The sequence below is a fragment of the Acinonyx jubatus genome, chromosome A3, assembly GCF_027475565.1.
Source record: "Acinonyx jubatus isolate Ajub_Pintada_27869175 chromosome A3, VMU_Ajub_asm_v1.0, whole genome shotgun sequence".
Taxonomy (NCBI): Eukaryota; Metazoa; Chordata; class Mammalia; order Carnivora; family Felidae; genus Acinonyx; species Acinonyx jubatus.
The window spans coordinates 56,931,054-56,957,495 of record NC_069388.1 but is presented as its reverse complement, the minus strand read 5'-3'; the positions used below and the strand labels follow the sequence as shown (position 1 = coordinate 56,957,495).

Genomic DNA, 26,442 nt, shown 5'->3' with positions numbered 1-26,442 from the left:
GGGCTGGGACCCAGGCATTAGTAGTGTTTAAAGTTTTCTAGGGGTGTCTGATGGCTTAGTTGGTTAGGTATCTGACTTTGACTTAGGTCATGATCTTGTGGTCCGTGAATTCGAGCCCTGCTTTGGGCTCTGTGCTGATACTCAGAACCTGGAGCCTGCTTTGGATTCTGTGTCTCTCTCTTTCTTCACCTTCCTTGCTCACTCTCTCTCTCTCTCTCTCTCTCTCAAAAATAAATAAACATTAAAAGAAAAATTTAAAACTTTTCAGGAATTCCAATGTATAACCAAGGCTGAGAGCCACTGCCCTATTCTGTCCCTTATACTCCTTACTGTCCCACCTCTATTAACTATTCAGGGACTAGCTCAACTTCAAACTCTGTGTTCTGAACCTGTAATTTATCTGATGAATCTCAGATTAATGGGCATTTGACTCACCAGTGGTGTGAATAGGAGAGAAGTCTGAGAATCTGTATTAACCTCCATCCAAACGTTTCTGAAACACACTTTGGTTAAGAACCTCTGTTTCATATTGAGCATAAATAGTTTCCTAAACATGAGGAGGCAGATGATTGTGATATTTGATTGCAGGGCCAAAAGAGCCCAATTTAGAACCTTGCTATTGTCTTGCTATGTGACTTAGACACGTACATTAGTTTCTGGACATTAGTTTCACTCATCAGATGACAGGGATGGGTTAGGGAGCAGAGGTTCTTTGCTGTTGTTAAGGATCTCTGGAAAGTATTCATACCACCCACATTTGTCATGAAATGTCAAGGGGAAATTCAAGAATACGTGGACTTAATTGGGGATTTCAGGCTTGAGTATATTCATAGTCCAGGCAGTAAATCAACTCTGTGAGTCTGTGAGTGATAGGGCTTGTGGCCAATTGGAATAAGGTTGTCCCTTGGGAAAGAAATTCAGTGAAAAGTAATACCAACATTCTGGCTGAATTATGCTTACTCACAAGCTGAATTGGCCCGGACCCCAGTTTGTGATTCACGGACTAGCTTTGACAACTTCTGACAATACGATCACATACACCCTGAGTTATGGCAAATCCTGGCCCCACCACTTTTATTTGTTTTTCCATAGAGGAGTAAGGAACTCTTCTTGTAAGCCTCCATGTCTTCATCTCTAAAACAAAAATAATAATATGTAGCTCATTACACGTTGGGGAAATTAAAAGAGCTTTGCCTACTGCTTGGCGTATATTGATGTTCAGTAAATGTTAGCTAGTATCACCATCTTCTATATCATCATCAGATTATGTGATTCTGACAACAAAATTTCAGAAACCGCTCTGAAAGCCTGGAGTGATCAGGGCATGGGAATTTAGTATAAGCTGTGCTCTCACTCCATGTAGACCTCTGCCTACTTTATTTAAGGATGAACCAATCTAAAGATCAATGCTTCTCAATCACCTAGAAATCTCGTTAATATGCCCGTAATTCTGATGCCTGAGTCTGAGGTGGGGCCTGCGATTTCACCTCTCTTCACAAGTGATGCTGCTGGTCATGGATGACACTTTGAATAGCAAGGCTTCAAAACATTTGGGACAAGGTTTTCTTACTTGGGAGCAAGGAAGAAGTGAAAGCAAAGCTGTGGATAGTTCCTGAATTTTCTAGAGCTAATATTCATCAGAATGTTTTTTTAAATGTCTGTGGTAAGCAGAATCCTAAGACGACCCCCACTGATCCAGGTCCTTGTATATTCCCTCCCCTGAATGAGGAGGGAATATAAGAATGTAATGATTAGGTTTACCTTGTACCACAAAGGTGAAAGAATTTTGCAGGTGTAATTTAAGACCCTGACTAGCTGACTTGAAGTTGATCAAAAGGAGTTTTCCTGGGTGTGCCTGATACAACCAGGTAGACTGTATAAAAAAAAAAAAAGTCTAGAGGTCAGAGTCAAGAGGTCAGACATACATGACGCAACATCTGATATTGTTCTATTGGCCTTGAGAAAACAAACTGTCATCTTGTGGAGGTGGCCATGAGGCCGGAAATGGTGGGTGGCCTCTAGCTGCTGAGAGTGGCCTTGGCTTACAACCGGCACGAAAGTGGGGACCCCAGTTGTACAATCAAAAGGAACTGACTCCTACCAAAAACAGCTTGGAACAGGACCCTGAACTTTGATAGTCTGCTAGACCCTGAGCAGAGACTTTATCCAAGCTGAGACCAGACATCTGACCCACAGCAGTATGACTAATGAATGGGTGTTATTTTAAGTCACCAAGTTCATGGTATCTCTACACAACAATAGAAAACAATTACAATTGTTTTCTTTGGTTGCTGTGCATATCATTCCAAGTTAGAGATAAACCTAAAACATCTCAGTAGCTTAGTACAACACAAGTTTCTTTTGCTCATGCTATCTCATTGTCATTGGTCAGCTGTGTGAGACTGTGGACGGCTCGCTGTAGCCACTTGAAGACATTTTCAAAAGAGAATTCATGAAGACCATCTGTTAGATTGTTTTGACATGAGTGCTGGGGTGGGAAATAGATGTTTCTCCTACTTAACAGAAGGAGAAAGACATGCAGAGACAACTGAGTGGATCCATGGATGGAAGTAGATAGACCTCAGCCTCCTATCAGGATAACTTGATCATCCTATGTGGCCGCTGTCAATAAACAAGGGCTCAGAGAAAGAGTGCTGGAGGGTAGGCACCAGAAATGAAATGCTTAGTGATCCATATCCTTCCTACTTACTTTACGTGGCTATAACCAGTCATGTGACTATGCCTAACTTCAAGGGTACAGAGAAGTGAAATTCTGTGTGTATCCAAAGTAGAAAAGTTCCAGATATTGGTCAGCGTGAGTCTGTCTACCACAGCATGTTGCTCAGGTTGGGAGAAAGCAGGATTTCAGACCGTCCAGCTTCATAGATCTCTTCTTGACAAGGCGGCTGGGCATCGCAGGGCTGAAAACAGCCAGAGGGGTTAGTGTGTGAATGGAATGCTTGACCCCAGACACAGAGGACAGCAAAGGACTCCCTGGTGAGACTTTTTGGGTCTGTGGAAAACCCAGTAAGTCTGGGCTTTAGTGGGCTTTCTCATGGCAATGGATTTCCCCAGATGGTATAGATAAAAATCATTTGAGTTTTTTTTTTAAATGTTTTATTATTTTTTTTTTGAGACAGAGAGAGACAAAGCGTGAGCAAGGGGGAGGCAGAGAGAGAGAGGGAGACACAGAATCCAAAGCAGGCTCCAGGTTCTGAGCTGTCAGCACAGAGCCCGACGTGGGGCTCGAACTCACAAACCGTGAGATCATGACCTGAGCCGAAGTCGGATGCTTAGCCACCCAGGCACCCCAAAATCGTTTGAGTTTTTAATTGTTTGTTTTCGCTTGACTTTTCTCTGCTCTCATGGACATGCTGGACACAGGGCTAGGGAAAGCTGCCACCTTCTGTGACCCTCAGAGGACAAGCCATCCTGGCTGGGCACATTTTCCAGGGAGTGGAAGATGATCTTTCAATGCATAAAGAGAAAAACCCACCTTTTTTGACAACTTAATTTTGGAAGGAACTCTTTCTAAAATATATGTAGTATGGTGAAACTTTATACTCACTACAAATTGATGCTAAAAATTGTACCTTTAATCACTTGTTATGCCCAGAATTCGTGATCCCCAAAGACCACTAGGGAGCCGAGTCTGATGCAAAAGCAAAGAGCCTTTATTCGAGCTAGCTAGAGCTCAATCCCCTACCTGCACCGATGCAGCGGTGAGATACCAGGGAAAGAGAGCGAGTTTCAAAAGGACAAAGGTTTTATTGGGGCCTGGGGGCAGTTGGTGAGGTAATGGCTATGGCCTCAGCCGATTGGCTGGGGAAGGGTCCTGGGGAAGGGTCCGAGTCCTGTTAGGCAGGTGAGGGGGGGTTACTCAAGGGGAGGAGGTGTGGTCAAGGTGAAGGACACAGAACAAGATGGAGTTGGCTGGCGTAGGCCCGCCCTTTCACACTATTTTGATAAGAATCTCATTTGGTCTTGAGGCCCCTTTTCATTAGGAAAATGTCATCCCCATCTTCCTGGCTCACATCTGCCTCTCTTGGATTTATTCAGTCTCTTTTGGGTGGAGCTCAGGCTTTCAGAGTTTCTCACCTCCTAGCCAGGAAGGAGTCTGACAATAGGGAGGCCATGTCCTCAGGGCAGGATGGGAAGGGTGACAGTCCACACCTGATGGCCTGAAGACTTCACTGGTTTCCATGGAGATGTCTCTGGATGGGGTGGTCATGTAGTGTCCTGCTGAATCTACTGCTGAGTTCTGTGGCTGGGAAAACCCATGGTCTGATCTTGCAGCTGGGTCAGAGCCATGACAATGGCCAACTTGGGTCTACTGTGCGCCTCACTGGCTCCATAGGTTCTCTGTGTCTTGGCCATAGCCACGTTTCTCTCCTGGCTTAGACTGGCCACTTGTGCAGATTATACTCAGAATATTTAACAACCAGCAGAGATGAATGAACATCAGCCAACTGGAATGGATGCTGTAGTATTTGTTGCTGGACCAAGAGGATCTCAGGGGAGCCCCAGAAAAGCCATGGTAGTAGAGGGTGAAGAGCTCAAGGCTTAAGGATGTGGAATTTACCACCTGTTGGGGGTATGTTTCCACATTTGGCCACACTGCTCCTCATGGACTGGCATCTGGCAGTCTTGGCTTCAAGTCACCTCGTCTTTCATCATGTCAGCCCCACAGTAGCCCAGATCTCAGTTTACCTCCCGTTCTCCACTGGAAGCACAGGGGAATATCTGGGTCTCTTCTCCATCAGTGAAGAACTCAATCTAGCAGGGGACTAACCCTTGCATCCCTCTACCTGAACATGCCATGCCATTATTTCCCTTCTTCCTTAGCACCCCCACTTGGTCAGGATGCCTTGCTTTACCATGGTGTGGTTCCTCTGGAGACCCAATTTGAAAGCAGAACAAAAGTTTCTCTGCTCTCAGTTGCTCCCCCACCCCCATCCCTTCTACCGTGTGTCTCAGGAGCATGCCAATATGCCTACTTGCTCTTGTGGTTTTCCTCCTTTCACCCTGGAGCCCCCAAAGCCTTTTCTTCTACTTCCCCTTCCTACCAGGAAGGAATATGTCACATCCACTTCCTTCCCTCCTTTCTGGGGAGGGTTTTGCTCTTCCCTTTTCTTTGGGCTATGGTGGCAGAAGAATTGGAGATAGCAAGGAGAGAAATACAATGGAATGTGTCACCCTGACACTGTCAGTCAGGCATAGTGAGGTGGAGGGACCATTGATGTCTGCTCTTAAAGGTCCTTGATTGAAGTACTCTGGTTCTTGCAACTGTCTTCATATTTTTCTTTTCTTTTTTCCTGCATCTCTCTTAATGTTTTTCTGTCTCCTGTGTCATTGGGCCATCAGCTGTCACTCACTTCTCTGTACATTTTCTTCTACCAGTACAGTCCCTCTTTCTAATTTGCCACCTTGAATCTGCTTTTGATGAAGTGTTCTGGTCACATATTGCTGCGTAACAAAGTGCCCCAGAATTTAGCAGCTTATAACAAACATTTTATTATAATTTACATATTCTGCAGGTCATGAATTTGAGAGGGACTCAGCTAAGCAATTCTTCTACTCCATGTGATTTGATTGAGTTCAAACAGTGGTACTCAGCTAGTGAAAGGACTCTTCTGGAGAGTCTAAGAGGGCTTTACTCACATGGATGGTGTCTTTGAGGGGATTCCTATGAGGCCAGACATAGCTGGAACTGTCAACCATATTCCCTACATGTGGCCTCCTTTGCAAGGTGGTCTCAGAGTAGTTGGACAGTTTACATGGTGGCTGGCTTTCCCCAGAGTAAGCATCCCAAGGAAACTAGGTGGAAGCATTCACCCAGCATTATTTTGTTGGTTAGACACAAGTCCCAGGCTGGCCCCATTCAATGGAGGTGAGTTGGACTCCAAGTTGTGATGGCAGAGTGCACAATCACATCATAGAAGACCACGTAAGATGGGAGATACTGTTGTGGCCATCTTTAGAAAATATAATTGCCACTCTGAGAAGTGATAATACTCTATACACACCCAGAAAGAGGTTCTGTGAGAGAGGTGAAAAGCTCCTTTTGTGAGTAAAATATACATGCCTTTGTGCCAGGATCATATTGCTCTCTTTCAGATGTTCAGATCATTTTGTCCTTGTTTCCTCTGCCCACCTTATTTCAGATGAATAAGTTCTCTGAATGACTTATTTCAGATGAATAAGTTCTCTGAATGACTGTGTGGTGTTTATTACATACACTCAGATTACAAGAGGTTGAAAGCCACATTCGGCTTAAAGGGTTTGCTTCCTGTCCCATGCCAACACACAACAAACATTACCCAGTGAGTAGCCCAGTGGAGCTAGAACTCCCATCCTCAGGAGAACTCAGAGGTCTTGAATCCTGGCTCTGCTGTTTTCTGGCTTTGGGACTTCTGCAAGTGAATTGATGAGATTTGGTGGTTATCTGACTAAGGCCCCTTACTTCCTGCTTTATAGAAACTGGAGCTGTGCCCACGGCTGGAGCCTAAGTGCAAATCCACACTGACTTTGAATCCTAGGGTTTTACAGCTGAAAGAGACCTGGGAGCTTTCAGCAGCTCAGTCCTTGTATTTATTTTAGAGATGAAGAAACTGTGACCCAGATTGGGTAAATCTCTTAGTGGCTTGCCTAAGATCACATAGCTAGTTAATGGTAGAGTGAATCCAGCTTCCAGAAATCCAGCTTCAATCTCCTGCTCTAATGTGCTTAAAGACTTTACCGCTAAGATGTTGGTCTGAATGAAAGCATCAGAATTCCGTGGTAGGCTTTCAATGTGTGTGTGTGCATGTATTTACAATTGTGTGTTTACATGTTAAACACACTTCTTTTTTTAAAGTTTATTTAATTTTGAGTGAGGGAGAGAGGAAAAGAGAGAGCATGCATGCACGCACAAGTGCTGGAGGGGCAGAGAGAGAGAGAGAGAGAGAGAGAGAGAGAGAGAGAATCCCAGTCTTTGTGCTGTCAGCGCAGAGCCCAACTCAGGGCTCAATCACACAACTGGGAGATCACAACCGGAGCTGATATCAAGAGTCAGACACTTAACTGACTGAGACACCCAGGTGCCCCAAACATTATTCTATAATATGGATTTAGGCATCAGGTTTATTGATTCCATTAGGTAAAGTTGAACACCATTCTAATGTAGCAACTGGTATTAGGTAAGTTATTGACTATGGTACCAGAAAGTTCTCAGGCTGTGAGAGGGACCCTTAGCAGGAGTTAGTAAGAATGCAGGTGGTGGAAACTCTGACTTCTAACTCAATTCTGCCAGTTGTGTGCTCTTGATAAAGTTACTCACCTCCTGAGTTTTTGGGTCTGCTTCTGTAAAGTGCTGATGAGAGCCACCACATTTTAAGTGATTTGTCTTTGCCAGCTCTGTGTTGACCTCTTTACATATCACATGGAATCTGACCCTTCTGTGCCACATGCTAGGCTACAGCCATTTTACAGATTAGCAGACTGAGTCTCTCAGAGGCAGTATGATCCCCACGCCCCCCAGTCCCTGCCCCGCCACGGGCCCTAAACCATCCCGCTGGCACACAAGGAAGGCAGGACTCACATTTGCTTTGTCAGACTTTCAAGTCCATGTGCTTTCCACAGTTCTTTCCCGTAGAGACTCCCTAACTCTCAGAACTACTGTGCAATGTTGACGGACTTCTTCTGAGCTTCCTTCTAGGATGGACTCTGACCAATGAGTGGAGCTTAGGAGAAGGCAAATTTACATTTGAAATGACAGAGGTTTCTGTTTTTTTTTTTTTAATGTTTATTTACTTTGAGAGAGAGGGAGAGAGAAGTCCCAAGCAGACTCGGTGCCCTCAGTGTAGAGCCAGATGTGGGGTTCAATCCCATAAACTGCTAGATCATGACCTGAACTGAAATCAACAGTCAGATGCTTAACCAACTGAGCCACCCATATGCCCCTAAATGGCAGAAGTTTCTGATCACGTGTATATTCCAAGACTGGAAGTGTCCATCTAATGAGGGGTAAAGTTGGCAATCTATGGAGGATGCTGGTTTTGGAAAGACTGTTTGGATGGGCTGCTGAGCTTTATGGCTTCTAGAGCCCCCTCTAGCTCCAGGTTCTGGTGCTTCTATAGAGCAGAGGATGAATACCAAGGCTAAGGATTGTGTTGACTCAGGATTACATTCCACTTTATCATTCCATTAGCTCTGTGGCCTTGGGTAAGTTACTTAATGTATCTGAGTCTATTTCCATTGCTTCATGTTTATAATGGGGATGATGCACTCTACCAGACTCACGAGTTTAGTTAGCCCTCTGGAATTGTTCAGAGCAGAAAATTCCTCTCACACAAATATCAGGTTGGGAGAATGTGAAGCCTGGTGGATTCATACTGTGGGTGCTGAGGGCCTCATGGGTGGAGCTTCCACCCCACATCAGTCATATTCTAGGAGGATGGCAATTATTCTGAGCTAGAGGGGTGGGTCTTGTCAGGGGCTAGCCTGTAAGAGGGTCTGATGCAGGAAGAAGGTGAAGGAAGTGTCTTGGTTGATGGTCCAGCTTGCTGGGGGCTCTGAATGACTCAGGCTTACTGGGAATGCAAAGTGTGAACAGAAGATTCAAATGAGTGGGGAGATGAGTTGGGTTGATTTGTTAAACCTCTTTGCCAATGGTTCCTGGTTGGGGCAGTTGACCAAGCTCAAAAGGTTTGATGAAAAAAAAGTGGTTTCAGAAAGTAAAACATAAAGAAGGCATGTAGCCCTTGGTGGAGCCAAGTCTTAGCTTCTCTAAGTTTTCCCTTTGAGATTCAGCCCATCACGGCCCAAAGATGGGTCTTCCTGTGCCATGGCTTCCAGTAAGCATTTCCATCTCCCCAGACCCCACTGGAGTCAAGGATATTGAGGTGCTCTCATTCTGACATGGCCATGCAGACCAGAAATTGTCCCACCATGCTGCACTGAGTTCCCTGAATTCTGGGGTTGGGTGGGGGGAGTGTGGTGTGGTGGGGAAACTAGTTTCTCTCCTTTCTGTAGACAACCCATCAAGGGTTCTGCTTTAAGCCAGTATACTAAAAAAACAAAAAAAAGGCTGCCTCAAAATTGATCATGTATTTCTCTGCATCTGAAACTAAAGAATCTTCTTATTCCCTAAGCTCTTAACATCCTGTGCTTTCCAGAGACTTAGTTCAAAATACTTCTTATTTTGCTTCGGCTTTAAATTTTAAAAATTTCCAAGCTTAACATTGATGCAAATATTTATTTTCCTTTGGGTGTCAAAAGGTTTCATACCACATGCCTGCAACAACATGTGTCAGTTTTTAGGAATTTACTTTAAACTGGAGGTGGCTAAATTGTATGAGTAGGGCCTGATAACTCTTTGACTTCATTAATTTTCAAGATCTGTCATCTTTGTTTTGCTTTTTTGGGTGACTGTACTGCCTGACTCAGAGATGGGCAGCTGCCTAAAATCTTTCCGGAACAAGGTGAAGATAGAAATAAAGTTTAATCTTTTCAGTGAATTAAGAGCTATATTAAAATATACTAGAGGGTAACATGTTTAATCCTTTTAAATGCCTGGAGATTGATCTCTGGAGCTATCATTTATTTGCTTATTTGTTCTCAATCTGCTAAAACATGTGTTCCTATATGCATTCTAAAGTATTTAGGGGTGAAGTTTGAGATGTCTGTAATTTTCCAGTGTTCAGGGGAACAATATGTATATGTGTATGTGTATATATATGTGTAAGTATATGTATATGTATGTGTATATGCATGTGTATACACATATGTGTATATATGTACACATGTATGTATATATGTGTGTATATTATATGTGTATATATGTGTGTGTGCATGTGTGTGTATATGTATATATGTGCATATATGTATATATGTGTATGTATATATGTGTGTGTATGTATATATGTGTGTATGTATATACATGCTTATATATGTATATATACACACATATATGTGTGTGTATATATAGGGAAGGAGACAGAGAGAGAATGAGAATAAAGCAAAATGTTAATAATTGGTGAGTTTCGTGAAATACATACTGGTGTTATGCCATCCTCACTTTTTTAGTCTGTTGGGATTTTCAAAATTAAATTAAAAGGTGAAGCAAACAGCTACATACACTTAGGCTATGTGTACCATCCATGAGCAGGAGGCTGACACCAGGGATCAAAGGCGGTAAGCGGGGTGCTAGGCTCAGTGCGGGGCCGCCAGCTCTTTCCACCATACTGTGTTCTTTCTCCTTCCTTGAACTCTCCACAAATTGTTGGTCATTTTCTTATTCCTGGCCCTGCTTTCCATCTTATTCTTCGCTTTTTGTACACTGGGTGTAGTGAAACATAGTTGTGTGGGAAAAAAAATTGTCATTCAAATTCTTGGAATCAGTTGCCTTTAAAATTTCTTTCTTCCAGTAAGAAGGTCAACTCGGATTCAAGAAATGTCAAATTGTCTGTAATTTAAAGACATGTTGAAAGAAAGTAGGGCAGGAGAGGAATGTTTTGCTGCACACCTCTGCAGAACAAATTCTTTTTCCTTTAGGCCTGCCAAAGAATTACTATTTCCCACGCTAGGGCAATTTTGGTTCCAGCCTTTTCCTGAGGTTTTGATTATTAAAAATGATCACTACTGCATGTTTGTGGTTTAGTTGTCTGAAGCCACTTCCTGAAGAGGTCACAGTAAAGCAGTTGTTTTTTGGCAAAGTCTTCAGAGGGAAACCAAGGCAATTAATTCCTTTGGCTGAGGGGGCCCTGGAAGGGGGGTGGGTGGGTGAGAGGGGATGGGGAGTACAACATTTTAGGGTTTCATGCCACTGGAACAGGGTCCTTGTTGAAATATCTCTACTTCTCACCCTGACCAGACATGCGATTTTGAGAAGAAGGTTAATGTCCAAATCGCTTTCAACATGTGAAAAAGAAAGTGAAAGGACTAGATTTCCCTAAGACCCTTCCAGCTCTGTAGCTCTGTGAAGCCTCAGCTGATAACTCCCCCTGGACGGACACAGTCTGACTCTTTGGTGTCAAAGTAATTTTAAACGTGGTTACAAACCACATAACTCAAGGCTAAGCCTGCACCTGTGTCCTGGGAGGTACTCTCATCCAAAGGGAGGCTGCTCAGCTCCTCCTGCCTTTGAGTTGAATTACTTCTATTTTTTTTAAGTTTATTTATTTATTTTGAGAGGGTGCGTGAATGCACAAATGGGGAAGGGGCAGAGAGAGGGAGAAAGAGAATCCCAAGCAGGCTCCATGCTCAGAACGGAGCCTACTATGGGGCTCGATCTCACGTACTGTGAGATTGTGACCTGAGCTAAAATCAAAAGCTGGATACTTAACCCACTGAGCCCCAGGAACCCCATAAAATAAGTTTTTTCTTTTAAGTAAATTCTACACCTAGCGTGGGGCTTGAACTCATAACTCTAAGAGCAAGAGTTTTTGCTTTACTGACTGAGCCAGCCAGGAAGCTGAGTCAAAGTGACTTCTTAAAGAGTCAGTCAGCAGAAACTGTTTGAAACAGTTGAGTATCAGAAAGAGGACCAGTGAGAACACAACAACTGACCTGTCAGGGCTCCTTCCCCCGGTGTTCTTTTTATAAAGTTTGAAAAGTTTGCATATTGAGATTCAGTTTGCCTATGTATGGCAGGAAGCCCAAACATATTAAAAAAAAAAAAGGTAGTCTAGGGTGGGAGCCCCATGAAACCACTGAAGGACTCATGTTCCTGTCTTATCCCAGCACTGTCTGCAAGTGGTCTGCACCTTGTGACCCAATATGGTGGCTGTAATCCACCCACCATATCCATACTGAGCTATCAGGAAGGAAGACCAGTGGAGACTTTTAAGTCTTTTGAGGAGGCTTTTAAGTCGACTTCCCAGGAGGAGCATACATTTCCACCTACATTCATTGACCCAAATTCTGTCACTAGGCCACTCCTAATTGCAAGGGAGGATGGGAAATATAGACTTTGTGTGGGATAGTAATGTGTCACACTAAGAGTCAGGGGTTCTATAATTGTCAAAGCAGGGAGGACAGATCTTAGAGGAGGAAACTAGCAGCATCTGTCATAAATACTATATTTTTGAAGAGTAAGGGCTTTGGAATCAGTAGTCTTGGGTTTAAACTTCAATTCCTGCTTACTAGTTGTGAGATATTGGTCAAGCTATATAACCTCCTTAATCTCTTGTATTATATGATCTGTCAAATTGGCATCATGAGATTCACATCATGGGGGTAAAATGGCAAAACTTATTTTCTCAGTGTTTAGCTCAGTAGCTCACTATTATATCAGTCCCCGTGTCACCATCTTTGACTTCATCCACTTATTTGGATATGTGGTATTGGTTATACATGTGTATTTGACTCCGTCTTTTTTCAAAGCCTCTCTAGAGAACCAGTGAATCTGGCTGGGACCAGTACAGTTGGGGATGCGAGAAGCTAATGTGTGTGCAAAGAGGGCAAAGCAACTTGGTCAACGTTGTTGTGACTCTTATGCTAATCAAGTTGCCTGGTTAACCTGAGGCTGGGGTTAGTGGTTAAAGTCATGGGAAATATTTGTGTTTCAGAAACAGGTGAAGGATAGGACCATGCAGAAGCAGGAAGAGCTTAGGGGAAACAGCCCTAGGGTAGACACACAGCTAAGGGGAAGATCTCAGGTCATTTCACTGCCCATTCCAGTTCCTCATCACTCAAGGGGGAGTTCAGACTGCAACTCTGAACCTGTGCCTTCGGATGAGGGAGGGTTACTAGCATGCAAGTGTACTTCCTCAGTTTGCCAATCCTGCCCTGGCCACTTAAGGTCCATCTGGGTTTACTGTGAGACATTCAGAATGGTATCTGTTCCAGGGACAGGGAACAAGTTAAACTTTAAGGAAATGGGGAAGGGGTGGTGATAGGGAATTTTTTTTTTTTTCCTGGATTCACTCATCACTCCCAATTTCTTGCTAGGCTTTTGAGCACAAATAATCTCCGGTACTCTCTGGGACTGGGTATTTTATAGGCCTTGAGGGCTGTGAATTAGACCATGCCTCGGTTCTTAAGACTGTCCCCACCCAGGGGAGCCAACAAGACACGGTTGTGGCAGATGTCATCATTGCTCCCAGGTATTTCCATTTCCAGTGTAACTTGAGGCTCCTCCCACCAGAGGTGGAAGTAATCTCCCCGCCCCAGGGATGGCAGATTTGGCCACATGACTTGCTTTGGCCAATGGAATGTGGGCAGACCAGCAGTAAGCTAGTTCTGAGCAAGGCTTTGAGTGCTCTTGCCACATTGCGTCCTTTTTTTTTGCCATCACAGAAGATCATCTCCCAGGAGGTTGTAGGTCCAAGGAAGATGAGAGACACATGGAGAAGACTTAAATCCCACCCGAAGCATGGAGTCAAGCTTAACAGCCGATCTAGGTCAGCCAACCCCTATCTGATTCATGGACTGTGAGATAGAATCGCTTTACACCATTGGCGTGATCGCCATGGCGCTTGTTTTATGCATTTCAGTCTTGAGATGGATTGTTGGTAGTATGGTTGTGACAATGGTTGCCTAATACAACAGACCATTACGCTACGGTGTGAAAGGGACTGCAGGGAAATATGGAGACATCTGGTGCTCCAGTCTTGGGGAAGTATGTGGGGAGGAGTACTTTATGAACTTGTGTAAGCTATTCACTCTTTGTAACTTATTTTGCTTTTCCTCCTGGGATGCTCTAGACCAGAGAGTTAGCGGTACATAGCATCCATCAGGTACGTCAGAATTGTATGTAAAATAAGAGCTAATCCATAGAGACAGAAGGAAGAGTTCTCCAACAAGTAAAATATAAAGACCTTTTGGCTTCTAGTGATTAAGCCACTCATTCATTCAACAAGTAGAACTTAAGGATATAGTTGTAAATAGGATCTTTGAGTACATGAGCTTGCATTCTATAGGGAGGGAACGTGGTTGATGATGAATGCCACAGACAGCAATAGAGCAGGAAAGGAAAATGTGCAGCATTCGCAGAAGGGTGGTGCAGCTTTACACGGGAAGGTCAGGGAAGACCTCACTAAAATGATTTTGAGTAAAGACCTGAAGGTTGGAGAGAGCCTAGGCAGTGGCCACAACCAAGGAAAGAGCATCTCGGTTTGTAGCAGGGAGCACTAAGGCACACTTCAGGAGAGAGAAACACTTAAGATATGGAACACCTCTTCCAAGGCACCTTGTTAGTGCTCTGGGGAGTTGATGTTAGGTATGCTCAGTGAATATAGCTGTTGAGGAGAAAATCCAAAACTTTTGTGTTTTCTTGGTTATAAAGTCTGGGCAAAAAGATTTCCATCTTCAGGTGAAGCCTCCAGAGCCTCCTGCTGGGACCATCGTCAAGGTGTTCTCTCTCTGGGTGTGTGTGTGGCTCCTGGTGACCCCTCTGTCTCCTCCTACAGATTAGGGGGTGCTGAACCTGAGATCACCTCCCGTGTCCTTCAGAAGTTGCTGGAAACAATGTTCGTCATGTACGTGTTGATAATCGGCGTTTATTCCTTCACCGTTCAGCCTGAGGAACACACAGGTGAGAAATGAATCTTTCAGCTGGAAAGGGCTTGCCTGAAGCTTCTCTGGGGGAAAGCAGTTGTTTATCTAGTGAAGTCTATTGTTTTCAAAAGGCAAGTTGTGACAGATGCTTCCTCCTGCCCATCTCCTCTGTTGCACTGTGCTTGCTCTGGGCATAGGTCATTCCTGCCAAAGAGCGAGCCAAGAAGGTGGTGTATTTGCCCTCAGGAAAATGTGCCTTTGGATTTTAACCACATGTCCTGTCACAACTAAGCTCTTTTTGTATCTGAACTCAGCCAAAATCCACTTTTATTTTTTAATTTTATTTTTAATTTTTTAATGTTTATTTATTTTTGAGAGACAGAGAGAGACAGAGCATGAGCAGGGAAGGGGCAGAGAGAGAGACACACACAGAATCTGAAGCAGGCTCCAGGCTCTGAGCTGTCAGCACAGAGACCGACACGGGGCTTGAACCCACAAACTGTGAGATCATGACCTGAGCCAAAGTTGGATGCTTAACCAACTGAGCCACCCAGGCTCCCCCCAAATCTACTTTTAATGATAAGGAGTCAACAAGTGAAAAATATGACCCAACTTATTAATCATTTTTTCATCTCCATGTGAACCAGATTGAATTTTCCCCACAAAATGTAAATTGGAATTGACAGTAACCCAAAAGTTGTTTTTGGGAGTTTTGAAGTCATTATAACAGGAGGGTTTAATGGGGCCTCCGGGGTGCAGGCCACTTGTTAGGGGCACGCGGCTTCTTCAGAGCTGCCCATCCAAGGAGGTTTTGGATCCAAAGCCTGACTATGATCTCTCTGTCCTTCGGTGGCTGCAGGAAACTGCCAGTTTCTTGGCAAGCATTTCAAAACTGACTTCAAAGTGGAAGGGGAGCCTGTGGTCCTGAAGTGCCCCCAGGTGCAGTATTGGTTGTGGGAGTCTGTCAGCCCCCACGTCAACGTGACATGGCATAAAAATGATTCTGCTAGAACGATTCCAGGGGAAGAAGAGACACGAATGTGGGTCCAGGATGGTGCTCTCTGGATCTTGCCAGCCTTGCAAGAGGACTCTGGCACCTACCTCTGCACTGTCAGGTGAGGCCCCCCAGGACTAGGGTACGGAGTGGAGCTCCTTCCAGAATGGACTTTTGCATGGTTCTTCGGTGTTGACCTGGATTTCAAAATGAGAATCTGCCTTTTGTCCTCTTCACTGTTCCTGAAATACCTCTACCCGAGAGCTTTCCCCAGATACCCTCATGGCTCTTTCTCTCCACTTAAGTCTTTGCTCAAATGTCACCTCTTTAGAGAGGCTCCCCCAGCCACTTTACCTAAAACACCATTCCTGACACTCTCTCTTTTTACCCTGCTGGTAGTTTTCCTACCTGACACACGTGTGTTCACATATTTAATGTTTGCCTACCCTGTAAGAATGTAAACCCCAGGAGGACTGGGACTTGGGCCGTTTTGTTCATGCCTGCATCCGCATGGACAAAAGAAATTGATATAGAAACTGGATGGGACTGTAGGAATGAATTAATCCAATTGCTTATTGTACGTGTGAGGGGACCAAGCTCACTTATGAAGTGCTCCTAGGTGGTGGGTGTGGAGCTGAAACTGGAACCCAAATCTCCTGATGTGGGGTCTACCCCCCTCCCTCTTTGTCCTGTTGGTTTTTTTTAAAGTTGTGGTAACATATGCATAGCATAAAAGTTATCATCTTATCCCTTTTTGAAGGTACACTTCCGTGCGTTAAGCACATTCACATTGTTATGCGACCATCAGCATCCTTCATCTCCAGAATTCTTCATCGTCCTACACTGAAACTCTGAGCCCATTAAACACGAATTCCTCATTCTTCCCTCCAGCTCCTGGCAACCCCCATCTTACTTTTTGTCTCTATGAGTTTGATTGCTCTAAATACCTCATATGAGTGGAGTCCTACAGTGTTTGTCCTTTTGTGACTGGCTTATCTCACTCAGCACAGTGTCTTCAAGGTTCATCCATACTGCAGTGTGTATTAGACTTTCATTCCTTTTCAACATTATTCAATGGAATAATATTCCATTGCATAAATATACCATATTTTGGTAATTATGGTGCTTCTGCCTTTAGGCTGTTGTGAGTGATGCTGGTCTGAACATAGGTGTACAAAGATCTGTTGGAGTGGGGTGTCTGGGTGGCTCAGTCGGTTAAGCATCCGACTTCGGCTCAGGTCATGATCTCATAGTCTTCGAGCCCCATGTCGGGCTCTGTGCTGACAGCTCAGAGCCTGGAGCCTGCTTTGGATTCTGTGTCTCCCTTTCTCTCTGCCCCTCCCCTGCTCATGCTCTCTCTGTCTCAAAAAAAAAAAAAAAAATCTGTTGGAGTCCCTGCTTTGAATTCTTTTGGGTATATACCCAGGAGAGAATTGGTGGATCATATGGTAATTCTATGTTTAATAATTTTTTGAGAAACCATCACATTGTTTGCCACAGTGCCTCCTCCATTTTACATTCCCACCAGCAATGTACACGGCTTCCAGTTTCTCCTCATCTTCACTAGCACTTATTATTTTCTGGGGTTTGTTTGTTTGTTTGTTTGTTTTGGAGAGGAATAATAGCCATCCTACTGGGTGTGAAGTGTTATATTATTGGGCTTTCGATTTGCATTTCCCTAATGATTAGTTATGCTAAGCATATACCCAAGTCCTTTATTGGCCAAATGTCTGTTCAAGTCCTTTGCCTAGTTTTAATTTTCAAAGTTTTTTGTTGTCTTATTTTTAATTTCCTTTAAAAATGGAAAAATAATTAAAATGCAGTGTTATATTAGTTTCAGGTGTAGAGTATTCAGCAGTTCTGTACATTTCTCAGTGCTCAGCACTATAAGTGTACTTTTAATCACCTTCACCTATTTCATCCATTCCCCCACCTACCTCCCCTCTGACAATCACCAGTTTGTTCTCTGTGTTTAAGAGTCTTGTTTGTTTCTTTTGTTGTTGTTGTTCATTTGTTTCTTAAATTCCACTTATGAGTGAAATTACATGGTATCTATCTTCCTCTGTCTGATTTATCTCACTTAGCATCATGCCATCCAGATCCATCTATGTTGTTGCAAATGGCAAGATTACATTCTTTTTTTGTGGCTGAGTCATAGTCCAGTGTGTCAATGAATCATCCTGTCAATGAATCCTGCCTAGGAAATAGACAATCTCTTACTTCCATAGCAGGGAAATGTGAATGCTTGATTTTACAATAGCTATCAATGCATGGTTTTTCTTTCCTTTTAGTGTAAAAGAATTCTAATGTTTTCCTAAGGAGCACTACTAGGAAAACTTAACAGTGCAAGAAAAAGAACAGAATTGGGTTAGAATAGTATGGGTGTGAATCCTAGCTTTCTCATTTTCTAGCTGGTAGGATGTTGGTCTTATTACTTGGCATTTTTGGGTTTCAGTTTTCTCCTCTGTAAAGAGAGTTGTTGGGAGAGTTCTATGAAATCACAGCATGTGAAGCACCTAGTTATAGGGAGCACCGTAGAAGACGGTCAATATATACACGAAAGTGCCTTTTCTTTCCTGAAGGCAATGCTTATTGACTCTTGTAGTGATACTATGCAAAAATCAGGGAGATGTCAGCTGAGTGATGTTTGTCTTTTAAAGTTTGTTTTTATGGTTGTTTTAAAAAATTATACCTCATACTCATTTTATTTTCTATTCTTGTAGAAAAAAAGATCTGAGGGGCGCCTGGGTGGCTCAGTCGGTTGAGCATCCGACTTCACCTCAGGTCACGATCTCACGGTCCATGAGTTTGAGCCCCGCGTCGGGCTCTGGGCTGATGGCTCAGAACCTGGAGCCTGCTTCTGATTCTGTGTCTCCCTCTCTCTCTCTCTGCCCCTCCCCTGTTCATGCTCTGTCTCTCTCTGTCTCAAAAATAAATAAACGTTAAAAAAAAAATTAAAAAAAGAAAAAAGATCTGAGATTGAGAGGGGCGGTAGAAATTTCAGTGTGGGTCAAAGTTTCATAGCATGTGAGAGAGTCTACCTGGCTGATCTCTAGAACTCTCTTCCAGCTTTAAGATTGGGCTCCCAATGGATTGAGAATCACCGGCAGTTGCCATAATACCCTTTGGATTTATAGTCACAGGTCATGAAACAGCCCTGTTCCTGTGATTTTTATAATCTTCTGATCCAGAACCCACAAGACCTTTCTGTCAACCAGGGTGGGCAAGTCAGTGGCTTAAAACCACAAATGCTTATTTATCACACATGTAACAAGCCAACAAACCCATGTTGGGTTCAGAGACAATTGAGAACCCAGACTGAGGGGGCAGTCACTATCTCAAATTTGGCTGCCATACCAGAAGGAGATTGCTATTAAAACTTTGGTGCAAGGACACCTGGGTGGCTCGGTTGGCGTCCAACTTTGACTCAGGTCATGATCTCGTGGTTTATGAGTTCGAGCCCCACATTGGGCAGCTCAGAGCCTGGGGCCTGCTTTGGATTCTGTGTCTCAAACTCTTTCTCTGCCCCTTCCCAACTTGTGCTCTGTCCTGTCTCTCTCAAAAATAAATAAACATAAAAAAAAAAAACTTTGGTGTAGAAGTGACACACGTATATCTCATTGACTAGAAAGAGTCACATAACTGCACCCACCCACAGTGGGGCCATGACATGTTAATTCCACTGTATGCTCAGGATGGGGGAATTGGACACATTTGGTGAACAACACTAATGACCACCACCCCTTTGCTGTGGGGATGTAACACCACGTGGAGAATGTGAGTGTTGATCAAATCATTCCACACCCATCTTTCTTTTGCGTCATTTTCACGGAGTGTCTTGCCCAAGGGGAATTACCAGATCAAAAATGTGAACAGATTTGTAACTCTCAATATGCATAGTAAGTTTGGTTTCCACAGATCCTGCCCTAATTTATGGGTTTTCCCAAAGCCTTACCAGGCTTCTAACCTTGGTTTGACTTCTTAGTTGTTGTACAGCCTTAGGAAATTACTTAATTTCTGTATACCTAATTTTCCTCATCTAAAAATGGTATAATAATAATTTCTGCCTCATAGGGTTGGAGAATAGATAATATATAGAGAGCACCCAACACAGGGCCTGGCATGTATCTCCTCCAGGTGCTGGGATGACTCTTTTCAGGTGTACACTCTTCTTTAGACTTGTCCTCGTTTACATTTCTTTTTTCTTATTCAAAAAAATTTTTTTAATGCTTATTTATTTTTGAGAGAGAGAGAACGTGGGAGCAGGGGAGGAGCAGAGAGAGAGGGAGACACAGAATCTGAAGCAGGCTCCAGGCTTTGAGCTGTCAGCACAGAGCCCGACGCAGGGCTTGAACTCACAGACCATGAGATCATGACCTGAGCTCAAGTCAGTTGCTCAACGGACTGAGCTACCCAGGTGCCCCTCCTCATTTACATTTCTTACAATGAGATTATATATTTTTCAAGATGATAGTTAACTTCCTGAATTTCTTTGTGCCTAAAATGTTTGTTCATTCTTTTCCTTTTTTAAACCAGACATGAAATATAATACAGATATTGGCTCTATATATTTGAATTAATTCTTTTTACTTTCAGGTAGCAAGATTTCATTTTTTTTTAATTTTTTTTTAACGTTTATTTATTTTTGAGACAGAGAGAGACACAGTATAAACGGGGGAGGGGCAGAGAGAGAGGGAGACACAGAATCGGAAGCAGGCTCCAGGCTCCGAGCCATCAGCCCAGAGCCCGACGCGGGCTCGAACTCGCGGGCTCGAACTCGCGGACCGCGAGATCGTGACCTGAGCTGAAGTCAGACGCTTAACCGACTGAGCCACCTAGGTGCCCCTCAGGTAGCAAGATTTTACACTTACTTCTTTCACATACATTTTTTACATTTTGTTCCTTCTTCAGATATAGATTGTTTTTTCTTCTGCTGTACAGGTTCCCTCCCCCTGCCTCTTCCTTATACAGCACACATTTTCATGGTCTCTGTTGGTGTTGTTTCTTAGATACCAGGGGCTTAGCTGAGGCCATTGTATTTTCATGTTTTTCTATATTTTTCCTATGTTTCTATCAATGTTTTGCCTCTGCCATTTTCCCAGTTCTAGGGTCTTGATAGAATTATGATATTGAGATTAGAGTTAGGCCAACCAAAAAACAAACAAACAAAACCAAAAGAACACACACACACACACACACACACACACACACACACAAAACCACCCAAATTAAAAACAAAACAAACTTGCCAAGTTCATTTCCCCATGCAGTATTGTAAAAATATTTTATAGATCTTACACAAAGTTCTCGGCAGTTTTCTGAAATTCGTCTTACGCTCATAGATGATTCCCAAGAGAAGTAAAGGGAACTTTATTCTAGGTAAATGGTGGCTTTTTGCAAACAATCTCTCTTTTTGGATATGGCTTTCTGCACTAGGAAGTTGAATTGTGTTGGGGCTGTGCTCAGGGACCCCCTAGAACCCGGAAAGGTTCAGGCCTGTTTGAAGGGTATTTGGGGATCTCTTAGTGACCCTCAATGGGGTTGAAATCAGGCTTGCAGAGGGTCCTTTGGGAAAAATGCAGACCATGTCATCATTTTTTTTTACAATAGTTATGATGTGGTACTTTTTTGTAGTTTTGTCTCTCAAGGACTCAAAAAGATCAGGAAGAGAAGCATTGTGATACTAATCAAGAAACTGCAGAACACAGATTTTAATGGGTTTGGGGAAATTTGTTTTTTTTTTAATGTTTTATTTTATTTTTGAGGGAGAGACAGAGCACAAGTGGGGCATGGGCAGAGAGAGGGAGACATAGAATCTGAAGCAGGCTTCAGGCTCCCAGCTGTCAGCACAGAGCCCACTGTGGGGCTCAAACTCATGAACCATGAGATCATGACCTGAGCTGAAGTCGGACACTCAACAACTGAGCCACCCAGGCGCCCCAAATTATTCTTAATGTCATTTAGCTTTACTGTTATTTTTCCTTGTCATTTATTATCCTTTTTTCTCTTTTATATCAGAAACACGTCTTACTGTGATGAAATGTCCACTGAGCTCAGGGTTTTTGAGAAGACAGAAGCTTCCCTGCCTTTCATATCATACCCGCAAATTCTTACGTTGTCAACCTCTGGGTCCTTAGTTTGCCCTGAGCTGAGTGAATTCATCCGTAACAAAATGGACATGAAGATTCAGTGGTACAAGGTACATCTTTAAAAATTGCCATTAAAAAAAAATTTTTTTTTTTAAATTGCCATTTAATTAAAATGTGTCTTACCAACTACAGGAAGGATATAAAATACCCATTCTGAAGATAACACATTCACTTTTATATTTCTGATTTTTTTTCAACTAGTTAGTTTAAAAAGGGCAATGATTAATATGTTCTGTTCATCTTTATGTGGCTGGGGCAAGGGTCCTCAGAGTAGGAATTTAAGAAGACAGAATGTAGAATGAATGCAGAGTAAGTGGCAGTTGAAGAGAATAGCTTTTTACTGTCATTTGTCTATAGCAATGGGAAAAAAACCCATTGTTTATTTAACAACTGTGTACACATATTAATGAAGCTTTTTTAAAGCACATGATAATTAACTTTTGTGTTAAAGGAGTAAATATAGACAATTTGTTTTCTTGCCTGATTGAATAAATACTATCATCAGATCACTTGTGTAGACCAGGTGTGGGCAAATGATAGCTATAACCAGTGGCCAAATTGAATGGCCACCTTTTTTATTTGCTCGGGATAGTTTTTACTTTCTTTGTTTCTTTCTTCTTTTATTTGAAAGAGAGAGAGAGCAGGGAGAGAGGCAGAGGGAGCGAGAGAGGGAATCTTAAGCATGCTCAGCATGGAGCCTGATGTGGAACTCAATCCCACGACCCTGGGATCATGACCTGAGCTGAAATCAAGATTTGGACACTCAACTGACTGAGCCACCGAGGCGCCCCCAGTTTTCACTTTCTTAAATGGTTAAAAAAATAAGACTAGTATTTCATGATATATGAAAATAACATAGAATTCAAATTTCAGTGTCAATAAATAAAGTTTTACTGGGACATGGCCATACTTTCTGTGTCTGTGGTCTCATACTCCAAGGGCAGAGCTGAATAGCTCTTCAAACTTACCAGAGGACAGAGGTCATGTGGAATGTAGGCCTGAAATATTTACTATCTGGTCCTTTACAGGAAAATTTGCTGATCCCTGATATAGACAGACCATAGACTGATGCTGAAAAGTTGTAATTTGTTTAAAATTTGATATAGGGCCACCTGGGTGGATCAGTCGGTTAAGCATCCAACTCTTGATTTTGGCTCTGTCACGATCTCGCAGGGTGTGGGATTGAGCCCCGTGTCTGGCTCTGCACCAGCAGTGAGGAGCCTGCTTGGGATTCTCTGTCCCTCTCTCTCTGCCCCTTCCCTGCTTGCACTCTCTCTCTCTCTCTCAAAATAAATTAACATTAAAAAAATACAAAAAATACAATTTGATACAAATTAATTCTGTAATCGAGGATAGGTCAACCAGTTGACTGGTATCATAGCTACAAGATATGTATAGGATATCAATGCTAATCGTTACTTAGTCTGAACTGGGTAGAAGTCTATTCTGGATTCCCTGGCATAAACTAACAAAGTAGGGACTGTTAATATCTCCATTTTACAGATTAAGAAATGGAGATACAGAAGTGTAAGGCACTTGTCCAAGGTCACGCAGCTGGTAGATGGTGCAGCCAGAACTCCAGCCCAGGAGGCCAGGCTCCACATACCACTGCCATGCAGGGGACCCCTGGGGGCTTAGAGGCCTTGGAGGAATAGGGGTACTGAGCCCTGTTTGGCTTTTTCATGTTTGGCTCCTCCTGTTAGGAACAATAAAATCTCTTTTTGGTTAGATAGATTGTAAAATAATACTTTATGAGCCATTAGCTGACAAACCTTTCCAGTTATGTCTCTGCTACCATTCAGAGCAAGAGTCTGAAACAGCTCAAGGTTATGTTTGACTATTGCAAGGTTTCGATCATCATGGTTTTGAAAGATAGTTTCCTGAGAACACTGTGTGCTCATTAGGATGTTTTTTTGAATCACATTCAGTTTTTTTTCTGTTACTGGAGGCCTTGCTCTTGAGGATTCTGTTGTGTAAGACCCACAGAATCTCTCACCCATATAGGAAGTGTGCTCTCATTTCTCACATTTAGTTTTTCTTTTTTTCACAAATTTTCTCCCATCTTTACTGACTCCTAAAATTGAAACAATCTTTAAAGTAATTACTGCAATATCATTTCTTCTGAATATTACTTTTCAAGTCACAAGTGATTGAGGGGCAGAGGCAGAGAAGGAGAGAGAGAAAGAGATTCCCATGAGGGGCAGAGGATGAGAGAGAGAGAGAGAGAGAGAGAGAGAGAGAGAGAGAAATGGGGCTTGAGACCACCGATGTGGGACTAGAACTCACTAACTGAGATCATGACCTGAGCTGAAGTCAGATACTTAACAACTGAACCACCCAGGCACCCTACAACTATGTTTTCTATGTTAACAAATTCCCTCTGCTAAGAAGTACAGTTAATAGTATGCCTAAAGTACATTTGTAAAGTAAATACCAGGGCAATTGTTGGATTGCATATTCAACATCAATTGTTAATACTGATACTATTCATATAGCTTTTGAGATATAAATTAGTACATAGTATAACTTTGAAAAATATTTTCCCCTAAGGATTCTGTCCTTTTGGATCAAGACAATGAGAAGTTTCTAAGTGTGAGGGGAACCTCTCGCTTACTCATACATAATGTGTCTGTGGAGGATGCGGGTTATTACAGCTGTGCCATGACATTCGCCCACGAAGGCATGCAGTACAACGTGACTAGGAATATTGAACTACGTGTCAACAGTGAGTACTTGCCATTGAGGTACTTTTCCACCCTGTCAATAGCAAGCATGTAAAGAACAAATTAGGGTTCCCCGTGGAATTCCTTGAATGTCTTTGGCAGGAAAGGAAGACAGACCTACCAATTCTCCTAAAGCATCAGTCTAATAAGACATGTGTGAACCTTTGAAAGATAGAAAGCAGGGTGTTTTCATGAGGAAAGCTGAATCCCTGGGTCGTTGATAGGGTTCCAAGTGTGAGGCTAAAACACACCAGCAGATGGGGCCAAACAGTGGTTCACTTGGAAGGTCTCTTTGGAAAACCCCTTTTGGAAGGCTTGTGCTCCAGGGCCAGCGATCAGAACATGGCTGCCATAACTTTATGTATAATTCTTGGATACTAGAATTTTATTGGACTTTTCAGTTAGAAGGCTGTACATTGGCATATCCAGTGGAAAATGCCCTTTTTTTTTTTGTCTTCCCCAAGGCGCGTGGCCCTTGAAACTAGAATTTCAAATAGTGAGTGCTCTCTTTGGTTTAAATGAGTTCTACTTGAAAGTAATGTTGTTAACAGTGTTGATTAGTATTTAAAATTGTTCAACATTTATTGCATACCTCCTACATGCTGGACATCAAGCTTGGTGCAAGGAACATAAAACTGTTTAAGTCCTGGACTCTGCCCTGAAGAGTATGCTGCTTTTCTTTATGTTATATACTGAACAAGTACACAGTTGGAGTCTTTTAAGGCATTTTGGAGGGCTTTGAAAATACATTAAGGTTAAATAATTAGTCATTGAAGGGAGAAGACATTTTTTTTTGTCACAGGGAATCCAGAGATTCAGTTTTACTACAGAGAAAATTGTGTTATGAACTGAAATCTCTAGGCTATTTTACTGTCTTATGAGGGTTCATTCATACCAACAACTTGTTCCCCCACAGGGAATCATGGAAACTTCCCAGGATTTTGAAGGGGTTCCTAATTATCCAGTTTATGTGATACTGCATATGAACACTAGGGGGCGACCAACCTTCATATTACCCAGTGTTATGATCTCACTGTTTCTCAGAGGTTCTCAAAGGGTTGTCCTGGGCCAGCCAGAAGTAGCAGCACTTGGATACTCACTAGACTTGGAAACTCTCATCTCCACCCCAGACCCACTGAATTAGAAACAGGGATGTGGTGGGGGGAGCACAGCAATCTGTGTTTAACATGCGGCCCACGGATGCTGATGTACCTTCAAATTTGAGAAGCACTGAGGTTTCTAGCCCCTGAGGCTCTTTTCTCACCGCCTCTCTGTTGCCCCAGCATCTGTGCAGCAGGCATACGATTATGTGTGTTTGTTGGGGGGCTGGGAGGAGACTCCTGGTCATGGTCAAGAAGCCATCTGGTCCTCTGCTGTGAGACTGCCTAATGCTTACTCACGTTAGGATTTCAAGAGACTCTGCCAGGAAAGGCGTAAGGATGGAGTGAGCAGCTATGGAGATGGGCAGCCCTTCACCCACCCCCAGTCACGCTCTTTGCTCTAGTTCAGGTGCCCAGTTTCTTCAAGTGGTTGGGAGACCTTTCTCTTGGGAAGTTGGGTTGCTATTCAGAAGTCCACCTCTATTTCCCAAAAGAGTTTACGTCTTCAATGAGCAAGACATAGTAGCCAATGCTGGGTTGTGCTCTTTGTCACTCAGTGTGGGATTAACAGTATAAACAGGTGGTTCCCAAACACTTGTGCCTTTTTAAATTTTTTTCGAGTGACTCTTCAGAGGCAGGAATGGAAAGGATGGAGATATTTTAGGGCAAATAGATGTTGGGGTAAAGCCTATCTTGTGGACATTGTGAACATTGCTATTAAGGGTTTATTCAGGAAGCCAGGGAGGGGAATGGTTAATTATTTATCACAGAGCAAAGAACATCTGTTAGTGGAATGTGTATTTAAGTGTGGCCTCTTCCAGTAATATCTCTTCTGGGAAAGGCATTGGCCAGAGATGCTCACTTTTGTGGAGAGCCTGTTTCCTTTGCTAGACAAAGGTCGAATCTTACAATGGCTGGCCATACTGTAGAGGAGAACTTTGTTAATTAGCTAAACAATGGAACTTGACTCTCAGCTGGAAATGAAGGCTTTCCTAATT

The 26,442-nt window shown here is 43.0% G+C and overlaps 1 protein-coding gene across 2 annotated transcripts in view; it reads left to right on the top strand.

Moving 5' to 3' along the window:
• The window catches only part of IL1R2 (interleukin 1 receptor type 2), a 34,507-nt gene that overhangs the window by 2,771 nt on the left and 5,294 nt on the right, over nucleotides 1-26,442 (top strand). The window contains exons 1-5 of one of the 2 annotated variants that reach the window (XM_053200386.1): nucleotides 1,883-2,997; nucleotides 14,391-14,515; nucleotides 15,329-15,593; nucleotides 21,491-21,671; nucleotides 24,172-24,346. In XM_053200386.1, coding sequence (XP_053056361.1) covers nucleotides 14,449-14,515; nucleotides 15,329-15,593; nucleotides 21,491-21,671; nucleotides 24,172-24,346 — 688 coding nt within the window. In that variant the 5' untranslated portion in view covers nucleotides 1,883-2,997; nucleotides 14,391-14,448. Of the gene's footprint in view, nucleotides 1-1,882; nucleotides 2,998-14,390; nucleotides 14,516-15,328; nucleotides 15,594-21,490; nucleotides 21,672-24,171; nucleotides 24,347-26,442 lie in introns of those variants that run through there. The other variant, XM_015065153.3, reaches the window with a different exon arrangement.